This window comes from Vicugna pacos, unplaced genomic scaffold (genome assembly GCF_048564905.1).
Source record: "Vicugna pacos unplaced genomic scaffold, VicPac4 scaffold_18, whole genome shotgun sequence".
Taxonomy (NCBI): Eukaryota; Metazoa; Chordata; class Mammalia; order Artiodactyla; family Camelidae; genus Vicugna; species Vicugna pacos.
The window spans coordinates 6,598,270-6,616,698 of NW_027328739.1; the positions used below are offsets into that span (position 1 = coordinate 6,598,270).

An 18,429-nucleotide genomic window follows, 5' to 3' on the forward strand; every position below is an offset into this window, starting at 1 on the left:
CCCCTTTTTTTTTTTGGAAATATTCTTTCTTTCAAGATTGAGAAATAGTAAGAAATATTTGATTTTCAATACTGACATTTAATAGCAGTGTGATCTCATCAAAGTTATGTCTCAGTCAGATTCAATCTGAAAATATAAACAAATCTGAGTATTATGTAATAAAGAGTTAGATATGTGATAGCACTTCCCCAAATTGTGTGTATTGCTGGGGTCATAAATTTCTAAAAGGGAGAATTGGAGGATCAGAGAAAAGACAATTACCAACCCTTTGAAATAAAGCAGTTTGGGCTGCCCAAGTGGGTCTGCAAAGGGGACCTGGTGGAAAAGATTATGGAAAGCTGCTGTCTCCACTTATCTGTTGGGTCTCAGTGGCTCTTGGTCAGCAAGATTTTCATTTGGGAAGATGATGTGGGTGTGGAACCAAAGACAGCAAGAACTAGCTAGAATCCACATGTATCTCTTTTTTTTGTTACTCGTACCTCTAAAATAACAGATTTCAGATGAGCTACTTTATTTTCCCCTTCCAAAATTTGTAAAAAGAATTTCTTATTGGGCCAGTTAACAAAGTATCCTACAGGATAGGGATTCTTGTAAACTATTCTAGCTTAGCCAAGATGACAGTGCAAAAAATTGCTGCAAGTCAATTAATTTTCCTGTACTTAAATTTCTTTATTTTTAAAATGTTTGATTTTGCTTCAGCAACTCAGTGTCATAGTTGTTGGAATCACATGTGAATATACACTGAAAATTAGGATAATGATAAAAATTATTGTTGTTTCCAAAATAATTGTGACAACAGATTTTAAAATGATTTGCCTAAACACATCAATCTGTGAAAATAAATATTTAATACATTTTAAAAATAGAAGCCTCATGAAACAGTGTGGGCTTAACTTGTCTTGTGTATATCTGCTTATTGTATAGTCTATGATTGTAGATTTCAAATTTTTACAATGCAGTACACAAAATTTACATAAAAAATTCCATAATCATCTGTTAACTAAGTCCTTACTTGTGACTTCTAAGATAATATATTAATAATTTAATGTTCATGACACATACAAAGAGGTGGATAGCTTACAAATTCTATTACATGGAATTCTGTAGTTCATGTACTACCAAGAAAATTATAAATATAGATTTGAATCTTATGTAACTGCTGCTCTGATAAAATTAGTTGGAAGAAAATTCAGTGCTTTGAGTTTTTAATAGTTATTATTTTTAATACTTATTTACTTCAATTTTAGCTAATGAACAGTGGAAACCAACACACATTTAAGTCAGTAATTTCTACCTCTAGCCAGAAACACATAGGAACTGTGTATAAATAAATTCAAATGCCATTAATATATAGATTTTTAAAGTTCTACTATATTTTTCTTGGAAATGAAGAGAAACTTCAAAATTATCTTTCTTAATCCTATCGTTTGATAGCTAAAAATAGAAAATTACCCAGATAAAGTAAGAAAAATTATATAGATCATAAATAAAAATTTTGTATAATTTACTGAACTTTTCATGTGCCTGTTTTATGTTATTATTGTTTTTTGTAATACAACTGACTACTTACACCAACCACTGTGGTATATATTTTACCAATTGTGCACATATTCTATGATTCAGTCATACAAATGTTGATTATGGTGTGTTCCAAATTCATTTGGGTTTGCAAACCTAATCATAACTAAAACAACTGAGGAATTAGAAATTCATTTTAAACAAAAATCAAAGGACACTTTGCAAGAGACTATCCCAATCAAACCTATGGCCCTATTGCAGAAAACAGATTTTAAACAAATCTGGGCTAGGCCTTGATATGTACACAGTATATAGACTGAGGTTCAAACCACAGTGCCTGATGTTGGGAGTACGTGGTCTTATTAAGATAGTGAAAGACATGTAGTCAGTAGTTACAGAGCAGTGCAAGTATTTGACAGTGACTGTTTCATAGGAGAGGCAGTGAAGTATTCATTTCTGTGTTTTCATCAGAGACATAGAGTTCAAAACAATGACTTTGGTCCTAAACTTAGGAGATTTTATACTACAATAAATAGTAGTAAGGAGGACTTGTGGATATATTGTGTTATGCGTGTGGGAGCACACACACACATGCCTGTTTTGGGCAAAGGTAATGTGTTATTGGCAGGGTTAGCTAATATAGCCGATACTAAAAAAAATTGGGGGACGTAGATCGCAAGTGACTTTGTGATTTTTACTACTAATAATTATAAAGAAAAACACTGACAAAATAAGTAAAAATTACAGAATTTTTCTAGTTTTTTTATTTTTTATTTTTTTTATTTTTTAACATTTTTTATTGATTTATAATCATTTTACAATGTTGTGTCAAATTTCAATGTTCAGCACAATTTTTCAGTCATTCATGGACATATACACACTCGTCACATTTTTTTCTCTGTGAGTTATCATAACATTTTCTGTATATTTCCCTGTGCTATACAGTGTAATCTTGTTTATCTATTCTACAATTTTAAAATCCCAGTCTATCCCTTCCCACCCTCCACCCCCCTGTTATCCACAAGTCTGTATTCTCTGTCTGTGAGTCTATTTCTGTCCTGTTTGGTGCAGCCACTATGGAAAACAGTGTGGAGATTCCTCAAAAGACTAGGAATAGACTTACCATATGACCCAGGAATTCCACTCCTGGGCTTGTATCCAGAAGGAAATCTACTTCAGGATGACACCTGCACCCCAATGTTCATAGCAGCACTATTTACAATAGCCAAAACATGGAAACAGCCTAAATGTCCATCAACAGGTGACTGGATAAAGAAGATGTGGTATATTTATACAGTGGAATTCTATTCAGCCATAAAAACCGACAACATAATGCCATTTGCAGCAACATGGATGCTCCTGGAGAATGTCATTCTAAGTGAAGTAAGCCAGAAAGAGAAAGAAAAATACCATATGAGATCACTCATATGTGGAATCTAAATCACAAAAACAAAAACAAACAAAAACAAAGAATTTTTCTAGTTTTTAAATCCGAAGTCTGTTTATTTTTTCAAGCAACTGTTATACTCACTGAAGGGGAATAACAGTTCCTGTCTTTCACAGTGAAGGAATAAAGAGTATTCATCATGTGACTTTTCATTAAAATATGAAGTTTCCCAACCTAAGGTCCTAGAAAATGAGTTATTCTACCCTGATCAAAAATGATCCTCTGGGCATTGACTCATATGGAGTAATTTAATGGAATTTCACATTCTGTAATTGAGCCTATATGTTCATGTAATGATGCCAAGCATATTTTAAAAACCCCTCAATGCTGAAGTTTCAGTCTTCTGCCATGATTGTTCATACCTCTCAGTTGATTAGTGATTCTAAATGACAATGCAAATCAAAGTGAATTTTCATATTGTGTTTACACCATTAGTGAAAATCTAATTAAATATCTAATAATTAATGCAACTTCTTCCAGGAGAGTTAATACATCAGAAAATGTCAATGGGGAATATCCAGTGGGAATATTAACTTCATTGTTGTGTTTCATATTGTGAATTGAGTGAATTATAGTGTATATTATATTTTATATGCATGTTTTTAAAAAACTGCGTGGGGAAGACAATCCAGTTCTTGGTACAATAATGTAACTTTGTTTTAGTTGGACATTATTATATTGATAACATGTCTATGTGTCTGACACCAGGTCACCCAGCCAGCTAGCCAGTAAACATTTAGAAAGTGCCTAATACGTGACCAGCACTGTGTCAAATGTCAGTGATATAGAAAGCGTTAATATAGAGACCTTTTTCTAAAAAAGATCTTTTTTAAAATTACTAACCATTATAATTAAGCTTCTAATTTTCAGTGGGGAACTTTTGAGTGGAGGTCAGAGAAGGTTATGGTGCATATTAGAATATCCTTTGGCATTATATTTCCACATGAGGAGTATTTATCTTCTCCTACATTTGGGTTTGAATTTCTAACTTGCTTTGGCCCGTAGGCTATCAGCAGATATGATGTGATGCAAGCCAAGGCTTGAAATGTGCTTATGCACTGGGCTTTCTCTCTTGTACTCAATCTCTACCATGAAGACATGCTGAGTAGGCTGATTGGTCTCAAACAAATCAAAGGCACTTAAGATTAGACCTGAACTGAACCCATGTCTTAGAACTAAACAAAAGTGAGGGCATCAGAGGTCTCAGCAGAGCTGGCCCAGTGGGTCAGCAGTTTGAGGTAGAACCCCAGCTGAACAATTAGTCAGTGCACAAGAATATTTATCTTTATAAGCCTCTAAGTTTTGGGATGTTTTGTTGCAGACCCATAGCTGACAGACACAAATGAATCTGTGTTTTATAGTGATTGCAATAACAGATATGTTTTTCTTTTTAGATCTTGTATTTAAAAATATTTACAGGAGTATAAATATGTGTTCTCTGTTTTAAGGAAAAAGAGACTTCATCATTATTTAACTATAACTTAAGAACCAAGCAACAAAGTCAGAAACAGTGAAAACATCAATGGTATAAAGGTAATAATATGAATGATTGTATTCTACCAAATGTATCCATGACAATTTCTTAAGTGATCATCAAAGTATAGGCAAATTATTCTCCTCAGAAGGCCCTGTAAGCTCCCTGTGTAGTTAACCAGTTTACAAAAACATGGAAGACAGTGATGGAGTTGCTTCTTGATTTAAAAAAAAAAGATGTGTCAGTGCCTTTAGGTAATTTTTTAGAGTTGTGTTTGTGTTTCATCTGAGTTGGCTCAAAAAATGACAAATAGGCAACGCAAATATAAAAATTCAAGGCCACTAAGAGAAAGAAATATATGCTAGACTTAAAGCCATTAATATGAAATTGTTAACTCCTTAAAATAAAGCACACTCTTATTTTATATTATACACCTCTAGTCCTTAGAGCTCTGTCTTTCATGATGTTGGTATATCATGTGTGAGCAATAAATAGTATTACATGATTAAAAAATGATCACACGTAAATATATTACTAATGAAATGTTAAATGTTTAGGGAGCTTTGTATTGTTAGTCATTGTATAATGTACTAAATTTACTAAAACAACCTTTTCATGTACATATGTACATTAATAATAGAAATTCATTTGGCATAAATTAACTGTGCATTTTCAGTGATTATAGTCACACCTCAAATCTCTGGAAGCAGTTATTTGGTACACTTTGACATGGACCCTTTTAAAATTAGATTAAATTATTAGTAACTATAAAATCTCTGACAAGAATATGCTCCTTCCAGCACATTATATATAAATATAAAATTAAAAGAAGGATGTACCCTCCTGTGAGAAAAGCAAATATAAATATCCAGTTATGTGGATTAGGTGAAGCAAGGACCTAGCTTTCACTTTACATAGTTTTATATTGGGCGTTTTTTCACCATGACTCTTTCATCACAGGGTGACTAAATGTGACTTGTTCATAACTCACAATTTAAATAGTTTGTGCTCATGTACCCCTTATGAAAAAAGTGAGATTCAGCATTGCATATTTAATTCTTAAAGAGTAAACTGTCTCATATTTACTATCACACAAAATAACAGAACAAAAATAGGTAAATACAGTAGAAAAATATGAATCTGTAGGCAAAATTGACCTGTAAAAATAAATGGGATTATTCCAACAATGCAAATTAGTTTGCCTGTATACAATAAATTAATGTAGTATGGCACATTAATAGATTACAAAACTACAAGTAGAAAAGCAATTGATCATTTCAGAAGATGCAGAGAAAGTATGTGATTGAAGTCCAATATTAGTCCTGATAAAAAGCTCTTAGAAAACAAGAAATGAAAAACTTCTTTATTCTGACAAAGAATATCTGAAAAAAAAAAACCCAAAGTAAACTATTGTGATTAATACAAAAGAGGTAAAAACATTAACTTCAATGTTAGAAACAAGGTAACAATATCCTCTATGACCTCTTCCATTCATCATTGTAAGGGAGGTACTTAAGAACTTAGTAAGAAACAGAATCAAATGTATTATTTACTAGAATCTGTAAGAAATAATCTAAACTGTTTATGTTAAAAAAAGGTATAAAAAGAGTAGTTTTCAGAGACTAAATATCAGGTGTATTTCTATGCCTAGAAACAAAATGTTAGAAATGCAATAAACAGATACAATTTTAACCATAGAAAATATGAAGAAAAGAAATTCACCAAATAAAAGTCTTGTGAGCCATCAGAAAAAAAAATATGACTGTGTGGAAATGCATTGAAGATACAAAAGTAAATTGAGAAATATAGCTTCTTCATGAATATGGAAAGCCTATATTTTAACCATATAAAATCTTACCAAAGTGATTCACAGATTTAATCTCTATGATCAAATGCTGGCAGAGGTTTGAATGGTACTCAACAAACTTACTCTAAAATTTATATGGAAAAAGACACAGCCAATTATAGTCAAGTTATTCTTGAAGAAATTTAGGTGACTGTAAATTCCAGCCATAAATATTAGACAGTAACACTTAGCAGAAAAGTTAGAAAAACACTTACACAAACGTGAAACTTTAAGTTTAAACTTTAAACTTTAAGTACAAGAGATGTGGTGTTGGGGCAAGGAATAGTGACTTTATTTGGAAAGCTGGCAGACCGAGAGGATGGCCGACTAATGTCTTGGAGAACCATCCAGGTCCAGTCACAATACAGGCTTCTTTTATACAAAACAAAAACAAAAACAAACAACAACAACAAACAAACAAAAAACAAGGGAGGGTATATGGTTGGTTGTTGCAAACATCTTGCTGTAGAAATTCTTTGTTCTTGCAGCTGTCCATGTGGGTCAGTTCATGGTGTCCCTGTAAACCTCCAACAAACAAATGTTATTTTCTATTCTACAGCTTGTTATCTTTATGTGAGTGCAAAGTTTGCAAGACTAGGCCTAGGAAACATGACACAGTGGTCAAAGCTAAAGGAACAGATCTAATATAGAGGCAGATATGTTCTCCTCTTTTACATTAACTTCAGAAAATTATAATATCCTTGGAAATTAAAGGTGTCAACACTCGAACTCAAGCAATTTCTTTCCTAAGTTACCTTCAACCTTCTGCCTGTGTTCAGTGTGCACCAAGATAAATATACAAGTATGTCCATAACATCATTGCTTATAGTAATCAAACATTGTAAATAACTCAAATATCCACTTTTTGGAAAATGGATAAATGGAGTAATTTTTAAGTTGCATTATAAAAATTTCAGTTTTATAAAAATTAATAATTCTAAATATAAAAATTGTAGTAAAGAGAATGTTTCAGGGGAAATTGAACAAAAATATAACATTTAAAAATATAAATGGCAACTTAAACTAAATGATATCATTTTATTGATATATATGTGTGTTCAAGAAATAATAAAGAAAAGCAGGAGAATGCATTTTAAAATCTCAGGATGCTCAGTAGTGAAGAAAGAGAGGTAAATAGGATAAAAATAAAAGCACATTAAGGGCTTTAATAATAAACTACATGTTTTAGTTAATTTCAAAAAGAAGGTTCATAAATTTCAGTTTCCCAGACAATTAGCCATTTTTGTTTTTTAAATTTTATCTTACTTATTTTTATGAAAATAGTACAACTTTAACATCATGAAATTTGTGGACACTTCCTTTCTGACTTACTATATAGTTATTTTTTGTCATTTTTATATGTACGTTTAAAAATATATATTCTGTGAGGTGTACAAATTGTTAGACAAAAGTGGAAACTCTATAAGAAAATCCTCTCTGTACTTTTTTTGTCTAATTAATCTAGATATCTTCAAGGGATTAGTTGGTTTTTATTATTGTAAATCTTCTCACTTTAATTTTGAGTTTCTCAATATCCAAACATTCTTTTTTTATCAGTCTACCCTATATCTACATATATGAGAGGACCAAGACCCTGATGCAACAATCATTCTTCCCAGAGAAAGCCCATGTCCTGGGATCTATAGGACCCAGCAGCATATATAAATATATACTTATCTACACTGGCACATTATAATCACTCAAAATTACCTTTGGACTCACTCTTGGTGTTGAATACTCTGTGTGTCTGGACAAGTGTACAGTGGTATTTATCCACTATTACAGTACCATACACAATTGTTTCACTGCCCTAAAAATCCTCTGTGCTTTACCTAATCAATCTTCCCTTTCTCATAACACTTAGCAACTTTTCATCTTTTTATTCTCTCCATAGTATTGTTTTTTCCAGAATATCATGAGGTTGGAATCATATAATACATAGCCTTTGTAGATTGGATTCTTTCACTTATCATTATACATTTAAGGATCTATATTATCTTTTTATGGCTTAATAGCTCATTTCTTTTCAGCACTGAATAATAATCCATTGTCTGATTGTACTATGGTTTATCCGTTCTCCTACTGAAGGATATTTTTGTTGCTTCCATGTTTTGATAATTACAAACAAACCTGATGTAAATATCCTTGTGTAGGTTCTCATGTGGACATAGTTTTCAGCTCCTTTAGGTCAACTGCAAAGTGTAGACTTGAAGGATTTTATGGTAAGAGCACATTTAGTTTTGTAAGAAACTGCCAAACTACCTTCCAAACTGTTTTAATCATTTTGTATTTCCATCAGCAATAAGTAAGAATTCCTGTTGCTCTACATCTTGGCAGGATGTTTGGTGTTGTCAGTGTTCTAGATTTGGTTAGTCTAATAGGTATGTAGTAGTATCTTCTTGTTTTAATTTGTAGTTTCCTAATGGCATATAATGCTGAACATATTTTTGTATGTTTGCTTGCTATCTGTTATCTTCTTTGGTGAGGTATCTGCTCAGGTAATTTGCTCATTTTTTAAATCAGGTTGTTTAATGTTCTATTGTTGAGCTTTTTAGAATTCTTTGTATATTTTGGCTAATAGCCTTTTATCAGATATATCTTTTGCAAATACATCTTCCCAATCTGTGGCGTCTTATCATTCTTTTGACAGTGTCTTTTGCAAAGAAAACAAATTGTAATATTTTTAAAAGTTCAGCTTAGAAATTATTCCTTTCGTTGATCATGCCTTTGGTGCTATATCAAAAAGTAAAGTGAACAAAGTCAAAATATGGACTAGATAATACTTTAAATAGCAGAACCTAATTTCCAAAGATGGAGCAAAATACCATAATGTACTTATAATACAAAAAACAGTTAACATGACTATTTTCTTGATATAAAGTAGAAAATATTTAAAAAATATATAATTAGAAAAAATTTAACTATCCTTGTGTAGGATAGAATAATAACTATCAGAAAAAAACAATAAACAGGTTGTTTTTTATATAATATTGGCAAAACTGGATTAAAGACAGCTTCTTGAAATTTATGTTTTGTAGAAAAGTCATCCTGAATTTTAAAATCTAGAAATAGCCAAAATATTATACAAGTATGAAATAAATGAAATTATCTTCAGTGGTATAAAGAATGAGGTGTTTAATGCCTGAAAAACACATCTGAAGGAAAACAAAAGAAAGTCACTCAAAAAAATGAAAATTAATGAACAATGTTATATGTGGAAAACAAAATAAAGTCATAAATAAATTAGTCAATAATACATATGGATAAGCCTAAATTGAGTCAATTTTCCTGTTAAAAGACATTAAAATGCATAAATTCTCAGATATTTGGGGGAATCTCTAGGATATTTCAAGAGGAACACTTAAACATGCTGCAAAAATTATTGAAAATAAAAATATAGAAAAAGAAACACCAGAAAGAAATACCTATTACTATAAAAAGAAGTTATATCAGTTTTAGTTTTAAGCAACATAAAAGAGCAAGGGTAATTATATTGGAAATGTCTTGTTTTATTTCTCATTTTGGGTGGTAGAGTAATGGATATATATTTTATAATCATAACCTGTATGTATCAAATGTTTCATAATTTAGAAATGCAAATAAAAACTATAATCAAATCTTACTGAAATGTAACAAGTAAATAATTAAACATTCTTTTTTGTATGTAATTCCTGGGTATTAGTTATGTGTGTGTATATTATATATATGTATGTTTTTGTCCTAGAATCAAATTATGCACACAATTTTGCTCTATGAACATTAGATATTCTATATTGAGAATTCCTTATGGTTTTAAAAGATTGTAAATATAACTATTAATAACAAAGTAACTTTTTGTGAAAACCATAAGAAATATAATTACTCAGCTTTATTGATGTTGTTACATTGTTTTTAATGCTTCACACTGGCATTTTTCTATTAAAATAACCATTCTAATATCTATTTATACATTTGAAATGATTTTAACTTTGTAATTAAATTCTTAAAAATCTTTAGTGAATAATATAGGTTATGAAATTTAGAAACAGAAAAAATATTACTCACAAGCCCATAATTAACTAAATTTAATCTTTGATATAGAGACTTCCAGAATGGTATCATTAAAAATATACTCATTATTATAATCATAAATTTTGCACAGAAATTTTAAAATGTTTTACATATCCAAGAAGTCATGAACTCTGTTTTCCTTTTCTTCTTTTTCCCCACTACTTATACCTGATAGGGATCAGTCTTGAAGGGATCATCAAGAGGACATGACTACTGGAATGTGTTTCACTTGCCTTCCCTGCAGAAGCCCCACCAAGTACTCAGCCTTGTGACAGTAATGTGCTTGTTGCCGAGACCATCCGGACAATATTTTAAGGCTTCTATATAAACTTTTAAGATTCTGGTGGGGTTGCAGGGAGACTCTTGTGGCTGCTCAAGACAAGTCTCATAAGTAAGTTATCTTGCTGATAAAACCTGCCGCCCACTAAGCTGCAGGGCTCTGCTTCTTTTTATGGTCTCTCCCTTCCCTCTGTGTTGGACCAGTTCGTGGATCATCAAGCAGACTGGGCTGAAGTACATCCTCCAGAAATTCTCTCTGTGAAGATGTCTGGGTGTAAATTTTTTTCATCCTTTTTATTTCTAGAAGTATATTTGGTTATTACTCTCACAACTGCTAATTTGTCCAGATGTATAGTTTTAAGCTTAGAGTGATTTATCTTCCCTTCATCATGCTGAAAATGTCTCTCCTTACAGATTCATTATCATGGTGGCCCAGTTTTTATTTTTTATTTCTGTTTGAAATTATATAGGCAGAGGTATCTTTTCACCAATTGTGACATCAATGTTTTGAACTATTTTAATATACATGCTGTTTACTGAAATAAAATTTTATAACATGAGAGTTGTGGATTAAGTTTTATTTGGGGCTAAATGAGGACTATAATCTAGAAGAGAGCATCTCAGATGGCTCTGAGGACCTTTTCTGAAGAGGCAGGGGGAAACTCAATATTATATATGTAATTTTAGTGACGGGGAGTACGTGCCGTCAAACACACATTGAGTTCTTTTGCCAGTTATGAGGAGCAGACATCACCATTAATGAATTTAGTGCTCTTCTAGATATAAGGAGATGCAAGAATTGGGGCTTATAAAATCTTCTCCTGAAAACATCTATCTGAAGCTCTATTTTGTCAGTTTTCCCACAGCACAAAGTGCCCCATTCCTGATCTCCACTGTGAAATTTCAGGGACTGTTGGAGGTCAGCGTCTACAGTGGCTTGTGATTGGTTATAGTACCAAGCAGAGGTAGATGGCAAATGTTATAAAAGATTATTCCCCTTAACATTTTTATTTGAATCATTTTTTCTTACTTTTTTCTCCATTATAATTTTATATTTTACTGAAAATATAAAGGCTTATGATTGATAAAAATTCACTGTTAAATCTTTTATTTGTAAATATTAGAAAAGAAAGTTATTTTTGCTATCTCAACTTTTTTATAATTTTCTTTTAATTGTATCTGTGTTATTAACCATATAATAATCAATAATGCAAATTGATATAAAGTAACATGCACTTACAAAATCAAACAAGTTAGACGGAAGTATCATTTTAAGAATTATTTTTATTTATTGGCATTTATTTTGAAATATTTTCAAAATAGACGTGATCCTTATTTTGTCTACCTTTTGATTCAATACCCTTTAACAGCATTTATATAATCATATCTTACTTCTTAAATTTTAGAAAATGTACCCTTTTCTTAGTATTTATTATTATTTTTTAGGATAAATATATAGTTACCATTCCTTCTGATTCTTTGAATGTCTTGGTATTACTTTGGCTTAACTACAAACATAACAACCTTAGTGGTAACACAATTATAGTATTATAATATTTTTTCTCAAAGCTTTATAGCTATTTCCATAATATTTTGTGGCTAGTCAGTCTTTAATAGAAGAAGACAAGGCTATTCTTTGTTTTCTCTATAGAAGTAATTTTGTTTATTTTTTTTTTTCTGGTCCACTTTTAAGTTTAACATTTTGAAATAGATATAGATATATATGTATTTTGTATTATAATTAAGCTTTAAACATGGTATATTCTTTTACTTATCTTGATATGCCTATTTCCCTGTCCTGGGAACAAATCTGGGTATCCAACAGTTTGGCACATTTTCTTGGTTGTTCTCTGATTGCTTAGAGTCAGGTCATACCCATGCTTTAGCTACTGCACTGGATGACTGAATTTCTAATGCTATTTCCGTCTTTTGAGCTGCAGTTTCATTAAATTTATGTATTATTTATTGTAGAAGCAAATAAAATTTTATATTTGTAGGTAAATGGCATAAGTTTTAGTGGAATGTGGAGGTCACAATACAAATGTTTAGTTGATATAGATCTTTACTTTAAATAATGATGAAATTTTTTGATGTTAAGTTGCCTTCCTGCTTTCCTTCCCTCTTCTTTTCTTTCTTTTTGATTGGTATTTTTGGCTCTAAAATTTATTTTTTTGGCAAAATCTAATTTGAATTGATACAGAGATGAAGGATACACACACACACACACATAAATGTCTATATAAACTCTGCTAAATAAATAATCATAAATCTCTGTTTCTCCAATCAATTCAAAATATTTTAAGAATGCTGCTTTCCTTGAATTAAACTTAATTCTTCTCACTCATTTATTAAGCAGCATTCCTTTGTCATGTGGTGAGTATAGCCTTGTTCTTCCTATAAGTAATTGTGTTTTATAAATTTGTAAGCAACCAGAGTGATTTCAGAATTTGTTAAAGATTTACAAAAAATTGACATGATCTTAACCACATGCTGCTATTGCCAATATGCCCTTTAGAGTGATGATTTTACTAAAAGCATTGTCTAACTCCTTCACATTCCTACAATAATGGCCTTATTATTATACTACAAAAGATGACATCTTCAAATAAAAATGTCTAACTCTATAACAATATTCCATGAATTCACTTATTACACAATATTAACTAACTACTTAAAGAATGAATCAAAACCATATAAGATATTATTTCTCATGTATTGGAAAAAATAATACGATGAAGTAAATTAAATCTAATAGTGTTAAAATATTCAAAGCCTTTCTAATGATAAAAACTTTAAATATAAAATATTCTACTTCAAAAATGCTTTCAGAGATGTTATAAATGGTGAGAGGATTACATATCATATATAGTTTTCTGTTTATGAATTTGATTATAGCAATGGAACAGTGTAATATTAAATTTAAAAAAATGCATATCAATTGAAGATATAAATTAACCTCAAATTTGGGTTGTAAATAATTTTATATTTAGCTTTCAGTTTTCTTTATGTGTTTTTATATACTTTCAGGAAAATAATTATCATATGCAAATGTACAGATTTGAGTATCTAATATGTCTCAATCTCAAGAGATCTAAAACCCCTCCATTTCCTTCTTTCCTTCCTTCCTTCTTTCCTTTCTTGGTATAAAAGTTAATTGTTGGCAATATTTTATCAGAACTTGTATTGTGAATGAAGGATGAAAGATATATACATATATACACACACACATATAGTGATGATCCAACTTGGAATAAATATTCTCATATTTCTATGAAAAATTATGAATGAATTTAACTATAGTATGTAATTCCTTAACATTTTTCATAATATAAAGTATATGTACTTACAACTTTATATTGTGAACTTAATTGTTTAATATCTACCTTAATGCATGGAAGAGTTTTTATGTTATTATAAAGTATACTTTAATAAGTGTGATAAAGGAGCATTACATGGTGTTAAGGAATTATGTTAATGTAATGGGCTTTATGAATTCACAAATTAGCTGAGCACTCAGAGTGATTGGAATTAGACAGGCAAATCTCTTGAGGGGAGTAGGGGATTGATGTGTAAACGATTAGTTCTAAGAGTGAGAATAGCATGTGTATGCCCCTGTAGCATGAGGGAACATAGTTAAGTACGAGGATTGTAAGAAGTATATCTATGGTAATGATCCTGAAGGTGAACAAGAAGTGATTTGAGGCTACTAACAAGGGTAAGGCCAAATATGTAACAGTCAGCATATTATAGCAGGCTGTCCTGCGAGCAGGCCCTCCGCCCGCGCCGCGGGGCGGGCAAGCGCCCCGCGGGGGTCTCGGGCTCCCAGCCCACTGCCCGGCCTCCCTGCCACATGCTATGCGTCATCTGGGGATGCCCCTCGCAGAGAGACCCTCAATCACAAGTCACCCGCCCTCCCCACCCTCCTCGCCATGCCTTGCAACCCCGCCCCCGAACCGCCCTCCCGATCTCCGTGCAGTAACCCCCGCCCCTCGCCGGGAAGAACGCAGTGACTCCAAGAGCCGTGGCGGCTCTTTGAGCCCAAGGGGAGAGCGATGCAGCCATTGGCGGAGGCCGCTGCCTCCGGCTGTCAATCCCGTGACCCGGCCCCGCCCCACCGGCGGAGCGTGGCAGGACGCAGGGCCGCGGGGACTGTCCAGACGGCTCGAAGATGGTCGCGCGCTTGGGGTCCGCACCGGATGGCGGCCCCGAGCTCCGTTCACTGCCACCGCTGCTGACCGGAGCCGCTGGTCGGGCCGGCGACTCCGGGGGCTGTACACGCGGGGCGGGAGGCCGCCATGGCGACCCTGGAAAACCTGGCTAAAGCCTTCGAGTCCCACAAGTCTTTCCAGCAGCCGCTGGCGACGCCTCAGCCCCCTCAGCCGGCACCGCAGCCGCCGCCGCTTCAGCCCCTTCGGCCGGTACCGCCGCCGATGCCGCCCCAGCCCCCTTAACCGCCACCGCCGCCCGCCCAGCCCCCTCAGCCGGCACCGCAGCCGCCGCCGCCTCGGCCCCCTCAGCCCCCTCAGCCCCCTCAGCCGGTACCGCAGCAGCCGCCGCCTCAGCCCCTTCACCCGGCACCGCAGCCGCCGCCTCGGGCCCCTCAGCCGGAACAGCCGCCTCAGCCGGCACCGCAGCCTCAACCGCCATCGCCGCCCGCCCAGCCCCCTCAGCCGGTACCGCAGCCGCCGCCGCCTCAGCCCCTTCAGCCGGCACCGCAGCCGCCGCCGCCTCGGCCCCCTCAGCCCCCTCAGCCGGTACCGCAGCCGCCGCCGCTTCAGCCGGTACCGCCGCCGATGCCGCCTCAGCCCCTTCAGCCGGCACCGCAGCCGCCGCCGCTTCAGTCCCCTCAGCCCCCTCAGCCCCCTCAGCCGGAACCTCAGCCGCCGCCTCCTGGGCCCCTTCAGCCGGCACCGCAGCCGCCGCCGCTTCAGTCCCTTCAGCCGGCACCGCAGCCTCCGCCGCTTCGGTCCCCTCAGCCGGCACCGCAGCCGCCGCCGCTTCAGCCGGTACCGCCGCCGATGCCGCCTCAGCCCCTTCAGCCGGCACCGCAGCCGCCGCCGCCTCGGCCCCCTCAGCCCCCTCAGCCGGTACCGCAGCCGCCGCCGCTTCAGCCGGTACCGCCGCCGATGCCGCCTCAGCCCCTTCAGCCGGCACCGCAGCCTCCGCCGCTTCGGTCCCCTCAGCCGGCACCGCAGCCGCCGCCGCTTCAGCCGGTACCGCTGCCGATGCCGCCTCAGCCCCTTCAGCCGGCACCGCAGCCGCCGCCGCTTCGACCCCCTCAGCCGGAACAGCCGCCTCAGCCGGCACCGCAGCCGCCGCCGCTTCAGCCGGTACCGCCGCCGATGCCGCCTCAGCCCCTTCAGCCGGCACCGCAGCCGCCGCCGCTTCAGTCCCTTCAGCCGGCACCGCAGCCTCTACCGCCACCGCCGCCCGCCCAGCCCCCTCAGCCGGCACCGCAGCCGCTGCCGCCTCGGCCCCCTCAGCCCCCTCAGCCCCCTCAGCCGGAACCTCAGCCGCCGCTTCAGCCCCTTCGCCCGTACCGCCGCCGATGCCGCCTCGGCCCCTTCAGCCGGCATTGCAGCCGCCGCCGCTTCAGCCCCCTCAGCCGGCACCTCAGCAGCCGCCGCTTCAGCCCCCTCAGCCGGCACCACCGCCGCCTCAGCCCCCTCAGCCGGTACCGCCACTGCTGCCGCCTCAGCCCCCTCAGCCGGCACCGCAGCCGCCGACCCCCAGCCCCCTCAGCCGGCACCCGCAGCCGCCGCCGCCTCGGCCGCCTCAGCCGCCACCGCCGCCTCAACCGCCACCGCCGCCCGCCCAGCTGTGGGTCAGGAGCCGCTGCACAGACGGTGAGTCCCTGCGGACCCCTCCCCAACCCTGCGCGGGTCTCCGTCCCTCCCTCGGCCTCCCACGAAGGCCCCGATGCTGTCCAGGCCCCAGGCCTCTTCTTTCCCGGCTGCGAAACTCGGGAAGGAACGGGGCTGTGTTGTGATCCGAGGCCGCGCGTCCCGTTCGGCTTCCTCTGGGCCACTCCGCACCCCTCTCCTCCTCCGGGCCAGGTGTAACGTTTTGTCTTCCCTTTTCAACTGACGGCTTAAAACAGTGTTTCAGATAACTGTCAAAACACTGTGCATGCAAAATACTAGGTCAACTTAAGGGAAGGAGTAGGAGAGAAGGGGGAAAGGAGCGAAGTTCACCGGTCACTTCTGTGGGGGTGGGTTAGGTGGTCACAGTGGTGGACGCGTAACTGCTACATGGCCCCGTGCGCTTACCATCATAGTCGTTACTGTTACTAATCCCGGACAGCCCTGTTATTAAGGAGGCATGACCACAGAACATCTGCTCATTGAGCTTAATTTTACACAAACAGTAAGATTTCCACGGAATCAAGACAGGCAGTAAACGCCAGCTGCAGAGGACAGCTTGTGCAGGGCTGGGAAACAGCATGGCATGATCAGAACTTTAGTTTGACTGGCTTGAAATGTAGAGGGAAAGGGAAACTTCACACTGATGAATCAGAGAGGAGATAGCTGTTTTTTATTAAACTAAAATGGTTGAATGAGCCTTGTTGGTTAATGATTTGCCTTAGCAATGTGAATTTGGATTCTGCAAGTATTTTATAAGTTCTGTAAGAAGCTTGTTTTAAAATTTCAGAACTCTTAAGGTATTAGAAGTTGTTTTATTTTATAAGAATTTTTTAAAAAGTGTTTATTTAACTCAATTAGAACAGAGTTCCTTTAACATAGGAGACTTTATTATCTCATGTATTAATACCCTCTAGAGGTACACAATGAAAAATGTGATTTATAAACAGATACATACAGACACAAGGAAAACAGAGCATGTAACTTCAGTAACAGTTTAAGAGAAAAGTCAGAAACAGAAATTTTCCCTGGTCAAACTATCAAAAAAAGCACCTGGGGCTTATATCCCTTAATTGATTTGAGCTCTAAATGGACAAATACACATTTTTTTTAAATTGCTAAGAACAAGAATGTTTTTCACGTTGAGTAATAACTTTGAAGTTTAAATAAATACCAACAATGGAGCTATGAGGGAGGCAAAATATAAAATACTGATTTTTTTTTTATTTCACCGTAAGGTGCATTCTTAAATACATAGGAGAGAACTGTCATGATTTGCGCAACTCGCTTGCAAATAGTTCAACAGTATTAACAATGATTGAATTTAGGTGGTGGGCATATGGGAATTTATCATCCTATTAAACAGTTTTCTGTACTTCTGAGACTTATAATAAAACATTGGAGGGAACCTGTTAGACATAATGCTCTATGTGAAGTAATTTGTTCCCTTTGTGAAATTCTAGGAAGGTTAAAATGCATGTTCATAACATCAAGAAAATCACAAGCATTTACGATGTAATCAGAACTACCTGAGGATCTGTGAAACTTGGTGAGTTGGTGAATTTTTTAAAATGTCTTAAAACATTTTGTTTTTACAAAGATTACAGGAGTAAGAGAAGATACATCTTAATCAACTCTTAATATTTTTTTCCTGGTTGATGTGATATAATTAAATGTGGGGAAAAAAAGGTAAATTCTAAAAGGAGACACTACCTTGATGGTTTTCTATGGAGGAAACTCAAGCAGGAGGAAGTTTAATTTAAAAACATAAATTACTGCTCTTTATAATACATTCTAAGTTGTCATTCTTTTGAATGCCTTCCTTTCCAGACAGATGTGTTATTCTGGGAGATCATCAGGACTTCTGGGTATTTGGAGGTATTGACCTAACCAGTGGAACTGCTGATTTGTAAGAAGTTGTCCAGAATTTTGGAAAACTGATTAGTAGAGGTAA

At 36.9% G+C, this 18,429-nt stretch overlaps 1 protein-coding gene across 1 annotated transcript; it reads left to right on the forward strand.

Annotated features, from left to right (window-relative positions):
- Positions 1-14,782: 14,782 nt before the first annotated feature.
- Positions 14,783-18,425, forward strand: LOC140692879 (uncharacterized). The gene is made up of 5 exons (XM_072957098.1): positions 14,783-14,885; positions 15,429-15,620; positions 16,220-16,460; positions 17,939-18,024; positions 18,306-18,425. Exons 1-4 carry the CDS (start codon positions 14,783-14,785, stop codon positions 18,006-18,008), a joined length of 606 nt encoding a protein of 201 aa, XP_072813199.1. The 3' UTR covers positions 18,009-18,024; positions 18,306-18,425.
- Positions 18,426-18,429: the final 4 nt, after the last annotated feature.

Coding starts and splice junctions, on each gene's coding strand:
- LOC140692879 (XM_072957098.1), top strand. CDS start 14,783: ATGGTCGCGCGCTTGGGGTCCGCACCGGATGGCGGCCCCGAGCTCCGT. Junction 15,621..16,219: donor AGCCGCCGCCGCTTCAGCCG/GTACCGCCGCCG, acceptor CAGCCCCCTCAG/CCGGCACCTCAGCAGCCGCC. Junction 16,461..17,938: donor CAGGAGCCGCTGCACAGACG/GTGAGTCCCTGC, acceptor GTGAAATTCTAG/GAAGGTTAAAATGCATGTTC.